The sequence below is a fragment of the Fringilla coelebs genome, assembly GCF_963513975.1.
Source record: "Fringilla coelebs genome assembly, chromosome: 2".
Classification (NCBI taxonomy): domain Eukaryota; kingdom Metazoa; phylum Chordata; class Aves; order Passeriformes; family Fringillidae; genus Fringilla; species Fringilla coelebs.
In genome coordinates, this window is record NC_140029.1 from 65,948,635 (window position 1) to 65,960,646 (window position 12,012).

Sequence of the window (12,012 nt, forward strand, 5' to 3'; positions counted from 1 at the left end):
GAGGCATGTGGTATATATATTTCTGCATATGTTCATATACATATTCAGAATATATCTTGAATATATTTCTTTAACAGGATGAATTTTATACCCAGCAACTCCAGAATGCTAAGCACTTTGCTGGAAAAGCAAAGATACAAATATTGCAATTAGAACTGACTGAAATGTTTTTTACTAAAAGATTATGCATGGTTTTTCTCCCCAAATGAGTTTTCTTCTTTTTCTATGGGTATTTAAAAATATCTTAAATAATATTTTTTTAAACCATTATTTTATCTTTTTTTCGTTTTCAATTAGGCCATTTCCTTTTTTTCTAAATCAAAACAGATATTTTAAAATAGATATGTTTCTTATACTTTGAAGAGAAAAATTGGTTCATTTTCATATAATTTTCAATCAGTTCTAACTACCAATATCTGTTGGATGCCTGAAAATATCTACTCAATTTTTGGCCTTTTTTATTTCTCCATATGGAAGCATGACTTAAAGATCAACGATGGGACTGAAGAGAAAAAATGTGGGGATGAGACTGCTAAGATTACTTGTGATTTATAACTTAAGTAAAGCTGATGAGATTCAGTTTACCATTGAAATAAAAAAATTCCCTTTCAGCATTTTTATCTCAACTGAGAAACGCAGTTAAAAATGTCATGCAACAAATTTTATCCAGACTGCTTAATCAGTGTTTCTGGGAGTATTTCCCTCCAGAAGAAAGGACAAATGCTTACTTTTTGAGGAGCTTGTCTGTGCTTCATCCCATTTAGGATTAGGGGCCATTTAACACATATGCTGATCTTTGTTTGTTGCCTAGTCTCCATCATTAAATCAGATCCACAATGCAATACAAATGGATAGATTATTTCATATGGTAATTCATCCAAGCTATTTTAGAAATCTTGCTATGGTGAGGGTGAATCATTCTTTGAAAGTACCTCTTCTGCTCTGTTAAACCCAGAGACAGAGTATATAGTTTAGGTGATTTACAGGATGTTTAGAGGTTGAAAATTAACTGAAATAAACCTGTCTTTAAAAGAAGCAATGAAAAATTAAATCTTTTTTGAAACATTTCATGAAATATTAAAAGTCTGAGCACTTGTATAGTCAAATTTAGAACTAAATTTTAGCCACCAAATAGAGGAAAAAAAAAGTTAATGAGTATTGAAGGGCTACTCCTTTCCATTTCCAGTACAGTATTTCTCCTTTGGGACATACTCCAGGGAAAGATCTCTGGCCAGTGCAGCTTTTCTGCTGATAATTGCTTCAGATATAGGCCAAATAAAACCAATTCTGTCACTTCTGAACTTTCTCAGTAACAGTAGTGAGTGGCAGCTGCCATCAGAACCACATAAATCCACAGCAGTATGTAGATAAAAGCTGGCAAAGTTAAATGCTAATTTTGTCACGAAGTTCTACTAGATCATGATGCAAGGGCAATTTCCACTAAAAAATAATTACATCTCTCCCCACCAAGTTTAGAGGGGGATGTGTGCCTTTTCCTGTCTCAGTGTTTTCTGCTTGCGTTGTGCTTCCATTTTTTGTACTTGGGCATGTATGGGATCTAAAAGATTAAACAGATGTAGAGTTAAATCTGACAGAAACCCAAATTTTAACAGATAAAATATTCAAAGGATTGATCCTAGACTAGGCAATACAGCTGGCTATGCCTTCACCTTTTGGTTTCCACACATCTGCTGTATCAATCACATGAAAAGATACAGTTATTGAGAAATGTAAAAATAAAGCATTTATAAATATTCATCAATATTACTTTTACATTATTTCATTTATATTCATCACTTTTATCAATGTAAATTGCTATTTAATAGATTCTCAACATGCAAAAAAATTCCTCCAGGTTTAAAACAGAAGCAGGGAATGAGTCTTGTAAGACAGTTACTTTAAAAAATTTATAAATATTTTTCATTCAGACCTGTTAAAAATAAAAGAAGTGAGGGCTTGTTCAGCTGTTTATAACTCAGAGTATATTAATAGAGGTCTATAATAACAGGGAATCTTTATGATTCTCTCATATCATTTCATCTGAATTATTTATTTCTAAATTCTATTGATGCAATCATTTGCTACTGAAAAAATAATGCCAAACATTTTTGGTTTTTATTATTGAAGGTTGCTTATATTGACTGTTTGCAACAATTAACAGAAGGCACACATCTTTAAAAGCTGTTGTTAAATTCTGATCAGTAATTATGGAAAAAATAATCAATGCGCAATCAACTTCTACAAAAATCCATACAAAGATATTTAAGGGATTTTTAAAGAAAGTAAAAAAGATGGATTGTGCTAAGTTTCTGTCTCTGAATAAGGAATAAAGAAAGTTTGTTTTACAGCAGCTTCTTAAGTAAAAGGAGTCCCACAGCACTAATTTGAGAAGAACCATATTATTACTGCTAATTGATGGTAGGTTCCTAATTTATACAGTATCTCCTGCTTTAGCAGGTCAGACAGAGATATATTTGGATCAGTGTAATCAAAATGACCTCACCCATGATAATGATAGCCAGTAATGCTGATAAATGTCCTTACAGACATTCCAGCTGATCTCAAAAGTTTGCTTTTTGTTTGGTTGGTTTTTTTAAGCTGTGCAACCACAGGCCAAGTCTTAAACACAAAGGAAGAAAAAAAGCCACATTAACAACATCAAAGCAAAAAATAAAAGAAACTCCAAAGCAAAAAATAATAAAAACAACTAAAAACCAAAAATCTCTCCCTATGTAGATTGCATGCTGATCACTAGTGGAACAATAGCTGTAAGATATCTGCAAAGAGGCAGAGTAACCTTCTTACCAAATATATAGAAAAAGACTTCCTTTCTGCTGCTGATGATCTGGTTTATTGCCTGGAACTTGTCAACAAATGTTAAAAATATCATATGCACAAAATAAATAAAGCATGACTGTATGACAGAATCTTTGTTTAAGATCTTGTGTGAGAAAACACAAGACTGTAAATGTTACCACAAATAACCTCTCAGATTTAAACAGCCCTCTATTACAATAATCTGGTTTATCTAGAGTTGGGGGAGAAAATGCAAGCTTCATCTCACCCCCATGGAATACTACAAGTATTTTATGACTATTTGTAACGTGTTGTTTTTTTTCCTATGTCACAGACCCATCTATCACACAGCTCACTAAATTAATTGAAGGGGAACCTGAGTTCAAAATAGTCAGGGAAGGGGAGACAATAACTAAAGTGATTCATGGAGGTTGGTATGCTTTCAGCAACTCAATTTGCATTAGCATTCACTATTCCCTAGCAGTTTATACTTTGTCTAGGTGATTCATGTTAGACAGCTGCTCCATTTTTAACAAGACATTTGTGAAGTGCTGCAATTTTATTGCATCATATACTTTTTAATTCTCATGCATTTGAAAAAATTGAGGGTTTTTTTCCCTAGTTGTGTTCCATAGCTTCAGTTGAGACCGTTTAGAAATACTCTGCATGCTGACATATATCTCAGTCAAGAATTACTTGCTCATTGCTGTCCTGAAATCAAATATGTAGTATGTAATTCTGTGATAAACAGGCAATTTTGTCAGAAAGAGAGGTAAACCCTGCCTTCTCTTTGCTAAGGGCATTGAGATGTTCACATGTAGGATGGTTTTAAAGGAAAAATCACACAATCATCCTAAATTTTGAGTAGATTTAGTTTCTGATCTCTGAATATTTTTATTTTTCATAAAATATTCTATGGTATTTCGTTCCGTGCTTCAGTCAGTTTCCACATCTCAAAAAGAACACTTGAAAGTTCATCACTTGATTAATGCCTTGAATTTAAAAATCCTTGTAGAACCAATTATTAAAACATACACCAAAATCATTGATGGACGACCTGTGGAAGTGACAGAGAAAAAAGTAACAGAAGAAAGAATTATTCAAGGTAAATTAAGCTGAGATATTCATTCTTAGTAAAGTCCACCTTTGCACACAAAAGTAACATATCTTAAGTTCTATCCTAGTGCCTAAACTGCATTTCCTTGACAGTTGAATTTTCCTTAATACTTCCCACTGTCTCTGTAAGGCTGGCCGTGTGTCCTACACACATATACATAAATGGCAATGATATTTTAACAGCATGCAAAATTATGAAAATTTGTCTTCTTTTTTTGTTTTTATTTTCATATTTTGGTAAGTGTCTACTTCTGCTAACTTCTTGCTACCATTTCAGAGTGATACTGCTTTTAGTGGTTTTGTACTCTGCTTTGCTTTAGAAGGAATTTTTTTTTCCTACACTTCTGGATTATATATACCTCCAGGAAGGTTTCATTTTACCAAACAGAGATGTTTATTGTGTAGATGCCTGTTTTTGCATGTCATGCCAGGCTCTCTTGACAGCTGTTTCAGAAAAAGATCTCTGTTTCTCCATAAGGCGGGGACTTGATCTGACATCCGCAAGTTAGATATAGCAAATGTAAGATAAAATCAATATGCATCTGCATCCCTGTATTTTCTCACACAAAAGCTCCCAAGTTCCTTGGCCAATTTCAATTGTATTTGACTTGTTACAGAGCTATTTCTTTTAGCATCCAAGAAACTGATAAGTAGAGTGAGGCATATTTAAGCATAGTAGGTGATATATGGAGTTCTCTGTTGACACTTTCTGATCACCTTGCTTAAATATCAGTTTGAATGCAACCATTGAAATTCTGTCTGCTAGAGAGCTTGTAAGGAAAAGACACTGTTATAACAACATGTTGACTGTTGACTTGTTGATTTAGCTGCAAGTCCTAATATTCAGTTTATTTAGAAAATATTGTTTTCTAGAAAATCTAATAAATAGAAAATTTATTTAGAAAATATTGAAATTCAACTGAATTAATTTGAGAAAGACAGAAACAAAAAGTCATGCTTAAGTTATTACCATACAACTTTTTACTACAATGAAAATAACTGAATGAAAGGCATTAGTGGTTTATGAATAAAACTGGGACTATTTTCTGGCAACAATTGTTGGGGAAATGAATAAAATATAATTTTCTCAATTCTCAGATTTAAGTTTCACTGATATCCCATATGAAATGGCAACTATAATGCAAAATGCCAGAATTTCAGACCTGTATCTCATTTTCGATCTGTAGAAACTGATAAGGAATCTCAAATATTAAGTCTTCAAATCATTCATATCAATAATAAAAGCAAAAATGTCTATTTGAACAGTCAATTCAGACTAATAATGGACTGCAGAAATATCTGATCCATGATCTAATACAACAGAGTTTAAAATTGTGTCTTACTCTAAGAATGTAAGCAGGTAATTTTTCTAATTATGACAAATTTGGCTAATTACTTTCAGGACTAGTTCTAACTACTGTTTTAATGCTCATTCAGTTTAATTTTGGAAATGGTAAAAAATAAATTTGCCATATAAGCAGACTACAGCATGTTAACTATGGAATCACCATAGGAATTAAATAGGAAAATATAATTTAAAGGACAAACCTGTTATATCTGATAGAAACCACTATCTTATTAAATTTTTTCCAGGTCCTGAAATAAAATATACCAGAATTACTGCAGGAGGTTCAGACAATGAAGAGAAGTTGAAGAAAATCCTTGAAGAAGGTTAGTATGCTTGTTTTATTTCATTTCTTTAACATATATATATATCTATATCTATATATAACTGAAGTAATTACTGAGTGGATATTCCATGTTTAAAGAATTTACGTTCATACTGCAAAAACTTACCCAGATATTAAACCTCAGAACTCTTCAAATGTAAAATTCTGTTTTGAGTCCTTGATCTTCGTATTTCAGTCAGCTCTAGAGGTGAGGCTGCCTGGATCTAATACATAGCATGCTATGTTTGTCCTATAATATGGTGTTTCCAGTGTTTATGTGAAATTTGATAACATAACACGAATTTTAAAATTCAGAACAATGCTATGACATGATTATATGTGCTCTTGTGGGATTGCCAAATGTTTTCTGTAAATCAACTTTTTGCCATAACCTGTATCCTATCAGAGGTTACCAAAGTGACCAAATTTATTGAAGGTGATGGTCATTTACTGGAAGATGAAGAAATCAAAAGACTTCTGCAGGGAGGTAATTCAGAGAATTATAACTAACATTTTTGCAACAGGTTATGATAACTGAAACCCCTCTCAGATATGTTGAACTTAACATTTTAAAGACTGATGTAGTAGAAGTGGAATTTTAATGGAAAAAAATAGAACACTATATTCTAGTGCCAGATATCTGTGAAATGGCAGTAAGAATCAAAGCTTGAGTAATCAATTTTTTAATGCCACTGATCACAGAAAAAAAATTATTTTGATTTTTTCAGTCTTTAAAAGGTTTCTGAATTAAAACCCAGGGGAGCAATGAAGATTTATTCCAATATTTTTTATCAAATTTAAATCGGTGAAAAACACTGTGAAATGGAACATATTGTAACTGGCCAAATTCATCTTACTTATCAGTTCTTCAGAAATGAATGTTCATTGTCCTCAAGTTAATAATTAAAGGCATGTTGAACATCTTCTTTAAATGCTTACAGGTGATGGATATCCAGACATTAACTTTAATTCTCTTCAAATACAGCATTCCAAGGAATGGTTTTCTTTCCTTCTTGCTCTCTTAAATCTAACAGTTTTGGCAGTACATAACCAGTAGCTGTAGAAAATAGTAAAAGAACTTCTGCTTATGAAATTAATCTTTATCTATGAATCTGGAATGTTCTCTGCTTAATGTAGATTAGACAAACTATCTATAATAGCAATGGGTAATAAAAAAAGAATTTAAGTGATATGGTTTTTAGAAATGTTAGTTTAAGCCTGGGTCAGAAGCTCAAAAATATGGATTGATGTTTCTCTTGACATAAACTAAATGAATCAATTTAATTTTATGTTCACTTTTCAGTAAGTTACAAAGTTGTATTCCTGTAAAGTAACTTACAGCCTCATTTAGTTCACTGAACTAAATCTCATTGTCTTACAAAAGCACTGTTTTGTGAATGTGACTTAAACTTCAGTCAAGTAAAAAACTTCCTGTTGGCTGAACAGCTGACCAACAGACTTAAATATGCTACTTGATAACACAGCTAGTCTTAGAGAAAAGCCAAGATATGGCTATGTCTCCCGTTGACTGTAACTCTGTCTTTTCAAACCTCTGAATCTTAGTTTTACAGACCTGAGCCAGAATTCACATATAATATTGGACAGAAAGAGAAACTTTCAGAGGGTTTTTCATTTTGTCCTATCGAAGCTATGTGAAAAGATTTGCTCTCTGGAGATGCCTATTTCTCGATTTAAAAGAAAAGATGGAAATTAAAAAATTTCAGCAAGAAAATTCCTGTATATACTGCACTATTGCTTTAAACCAGTCAACAAGAATCAGGATCAAATTTTATCTGCAGAATTCTGGTCAGATACCAGAATCTAACAATTATAACTGTACTTGTAATCACCTTCAGATACAGAGGTATAAAATTAAATAGGCGTAATCTGTAGAGATGCATCTTAGAGCGTATAGGTGTATGGAAATGAGATAGTTTCTCACTAGAAAATTTGAAGAAGACAATATCATCTCTTGAATTCTTGCTATTTTCCTTGCTATTATATGTTAGTTTGCATAAGCATCCCGCTTTACAGAAGGGACCAAGTAGGCAGATTTGTCTTTTTCTTTAATTTGATTTTTATCTATCTTTTCCATGATTTATCCAATCAGTTACCCTTGGCTGCCATGATAATACCTTACTATACATTTAGCCAATAAAAGCAGACACACAAGCTGCTTTAGGGTTGTTGGTGATAATTCTTTATGGCCCTCTTGTCTACATAAAATTATTTTTTATTGAAAATTTCCTAGTCATTTGAATTTGAGTTTTGACACAAACAAATGTATTATCACTGTCTAAATAAAAGAATGATTTCATATGGGCTTTAATTCTGCTCATAAAATATCCATAACTGCTTAAAACAATTAGCAGTCTTTGCTGAAGAAGAACTTTAAACCAAGATTGCAATGAATGACTCATCCCTAGAGATAACATGCCTTATGGCATGAATAGCATGGTAGCCTGCAAGACCTGTGCCCAAAAATGACATTGTTTCCACTGAGGGCTCCTTGCATACAGAAAAATGCTATGCCAGATTTAACTCATTTGTTTTTGATGCTTACCATAGCTGGAACTGAGTACACCAAGGTTACTAAAGTAATTGAGGGAGAGCCACAGATTATCGAGAGAGAAATCAAGAAAGTTCATCTGGAAGGTTAGTTTGCCAAAAATTCAGTATCACTAAGACCTGCTTTGTCCAAAGTGATCATTCCAGGTGAGGTTTTACAGTATCTATTCATAAAAATAGACATTCTGAAGCCAGCATTTTAGCAAGAAGTGTTTTATAATTGTTTCGGAAAATAATTCTTTCACTGATGTTACAAAGAAAAATGTTGAGGCTTATCTTGTGGCTAAAAGTAACTAAAAGGTTTGGCAAGCATAGTAGACAAGAGGAAATGCCTGACCACAAAGCTTAGCTAAAACATTTGAAGGAACATGAGCCATAAATAATTTACTTTTCTTTAAGCAGCACATACAGAAGAAGACCACGTGAGTTGCTTTTAACTTGAGTTATTTCTTGTCAGTGTAAATGTGATCTGTTGCTGCCAGGGTTTCTCAGCGTTGTGAAGGATGGGGTGCAGGGAAGGGTGGGGTGCAGGGAATATAACCTCTGAGGTTGAGTAAATATCTCACAGGGTCTTGGAATTTCTCTACCTTTGTCCTGCTGTTAAATGAGGGAAGCTCTTGATTTCAAAACCCAGAATGGAATAAAGGTCCAAAAGGAGCCAAATAGAATTCACTCTGCCTTTGTACCAGCAATTTGTTCTTTGACTTTAACAACCATTGTTTAATGATCTTCATTCAAAGTTAAGAAGAAATTTGCTTAGGGTTTCTTTGGTATTTATGTCTTTTTCTAATTCTAATAACGCAGAATAGGTTTTTCTGTCAGCCTTTGAGCTAAATACATAGGAGAAAAATATGTCTTTTGGACAATGAAATTAAATAAATGTATTTCTGCCTTCTTAATTTTGAAGTCTGTGCCAAGTAATGAATATATTATACAGAGTGCTTGTACAGCTTCAGTGCTGAGTAGTACAAGGCGTGCTGGGGAGTCTCCTATTGCCTGAAAATGACAGATGGGTGTGATCTTCAAACACAAGGCTTATCTGAAAGCATAATTGTACAGACATCACCTACGTATGGAAAGCCTCCTTTGGATGGACCATATTCTGTCCTTGTCAGGGCAGTGCAGAGCTTTGGAATTTTCTGCCATGGTGGTGCAGATACCCGCTGTTTAGTCTCAGCTGGAATGAGGCCAAGCCTGCATCTCAGGGCTATGCATTTATATACCCTGTACATCAGGATGAAAAGAGAATTGGCTGCAGCTTGTTAGGTGAATATACAAGTACTTCTATACAAGTACTTCATGACTGTAAAGAAGGAAAAATTACCAAAGTAACACGCTTTTGATGTCTTCTTCCTCCCAACGAGGAGACATCTGGTTTAAAAAAGTCTCAAGATTCAATGAGAAAAAGGAAAACAAGTCCATAGTTTCACTGAATAAGTGAAATAAAAAGGATATATCTAATGGGTGTGGTACCTATCCAATAGCCTTTGCTCTGCTCCACCTTTTAAAGCAGAAGCCTGAGGAAAATTAACTGAACCCTAAATGTGGGATCGTACTGTGGACTCACAATGCAGTTACAAATCAAGCCCAAAACACAGCTGGATATGCTGTGTAATGGTTTCAAGCATTTAGCTCTTGAATAATTCCTGAAGTAATGTCAATGCAACAGACCTGGACATCTCCTGCCAAAAGCTGAGACTGTGTCCTGTGCCTTAACCTGAGCTCGTACTTCAGTGACACAGTGTCACACGGTGTTTCATGAGTGAAGAGCAGAGGCAAAATGCCCTGGCACCGGCCTACATTATGTAACCATCTGTAGAAGATCAGTGTGGATAACGGATTAATTAATATGTTCAAAATGCAAATATACTTTTAAAATGTTACTAAGATTTAATGGATGACTGCACGTGAGAGAAATGTGTGAATTGTATTATAAGCATTCATATTTCAGGTGATCAAGCCAACATGCTTCTGGAACAAAATTCTTAATTTAATGAGAAACTTAAAGAACAAACTTCAAGAGTCAGCAGTGAGCTTCCAATATTTCTAATGAGTTTTAATTCAAAGGCTTCAGCAAACAACTTTTGACTGCAATACTTCTGTTTTCTAGATGCACCTGTACGGAGAGCACAACCAACCAGGAGGACACAAGGTAAAAAAAGCCATGCATTTAAACATTATAACACATATCAAATATTATCTCATTATCTTAAGAGTCAGGACAGGGGTAAAAAAAAGGCTCTAAAAATATGATTTCAAAACAAAAAGCTGCATTTCTGTTTAAAAAAAATCCTAACAAAATCTGGAGTTGCTAATTATTTTTTTCTGATATCTGAAAACAATCTAGATTGTGTGTTTTACTGAAAGAGTGTTTCAGATGAGATTAAAGCCATCAAAGTGAAGTCTGACTTTGGGGTATTAGCAATAGGAAAATGGCACTCTGGGATTCTCCACCACAAGATTTTTAACTCTCAGAATCTATATTATTTTGATTAATGAAGAAGCTGAAAGATCAGTTTAATTTCAGAGCTGCCAGCACAAGAGAGACATATTCATCTCCAGGCTTCATCTTTCCTTTTCACATGTCCGTTTCACAAGTAAATACAGTATATAGTCAAACTATGTTGCATATAATTACAAGTAATAATTAAAGTTCTTTTACCATATTTTGCAGGAGGAGGAGCAAGAAGGAGGACAAGACTAGCTCATTCCTAAAAGCTTGCCAAGACAGAATTCACAGAATTACCAATCGAGAACATGGTCTTTGAGAGGAACTGTTTGGGTTGTTTTTTTTTTAATGAGAACATTAGAAAATGACATTGTATTGATGCCATAATGTAAACTGAACCATGAATCCACAAAAAGATGTGAAGCTGCAGATACTCACTGCCAGCACAGTGCTCACTAGGAGTAATCCATTGGAGGTGCTTTTACTGCTCTTGATAGTAAGCACTATCAAGGGTGGGATCCTGGAAACCCAAAAATTTCTGTTACAACCAGGATTCTTTCTTCTGGTGTTTGCAGGATTGGATTAAAAATAAGCAGGGAACAATACAGAGTGTATTTTTTTATTATTATTATTTCCACTAAATTAGAAATATAAGTGAAATTAGATAATTTCTAGAAAAAAGAAAAATTATCACCTCAGGTGACTTTTATAGTAATCTAAGGAACTATGAGATGTTAACATAGCACTTTTGGTTCAGTAGTATTGTATGCTTTTATAAGTCAAAATTCATCATGTTTAAATTCGTAATACCAGTAATGTTACCTTTTCTAAGCAAACAAATATGCCTTATATTAAATGTATCATGGTTTTTTTTGTCCTAAATTGCATATCCAAATACCTTCTAGTAACCTGGCTAACAGAAGCTCTTCAAAAAAAGAAAAAATGCAAACATTATGAGCTTCTTGCAATGTATTAGAGATCCTGTTGACTTCTTTATTTATAAAAAATCACAGTCCCATTAAAGGAATCCTATAACAATACATATAATGAGATTCTTGAGCGTTTTCCCATTTTTCCCTAAATGTGTCTTTTGGTTATTAAAGTGGATTATAAAAGTGATAAATAAAATGCATGCAAGAAGTTAACTCAGCATGGAAAAAGGTCTTAAAAAAATTAGGCCAGGTCTGAAAGCTTTTGTATCAAAACATGCTTTGCTAATGTCTGGTACTAATGTGGAGTTTTCTGTAAATTGTGTTAATTTTATCACTCTAATTTTTTACTCATAGAAGTTGTCTGCCTTTATCAACAAAAGGTGAAAGACAATTATTCAAGGAGTAGAAAAAACTTGTTCAAAGTTCCTTAATTTTGCAGACCAAAATATCTGAGGCATTGTCTAACATGCTTTTCTACTTC

General features: G+C 33.5%; 1 protein-coding gene across 1 annotated transcript in view; it reads left to right on the forward strand.

Annotated features, from left to right (window-relative positions):
* The window catches only part of POSTN (periostin), a 30,629-nt gene extending 18,874 nt beyond the window's left edge, over window positions 1-11,755 (forward strand). Inside the window, exons 18-22 of the mRNA XM_084226767.1 lie at window positions 3,131-3,226; window positions 3,812-3,901; window positions 5,506-5,583; window positions 10,261-10,302; window positions 10,825-11,755. Coding sequence (XP_084082893.1) covers window positions 3,131-3,226; window positions 3,812-3,901; window positions 5,506-5,583; window positions 10,261-10,302; window positions 10,825-10,865 — 347 coding nt within the window. The 3' untranslated portion in view covers window positions 10,866-11,755. The remainder of the gene's footprint in view (window positions 1-3,130; window positions 3,227-3,811; window positions 3,902-5,505; window positions 5,584-10,260; window positions 10,303-10,824) is intronic.
* The last annotated feature ends 257 nt before the right edge of the window (window positions 11,756-12,012 follow it).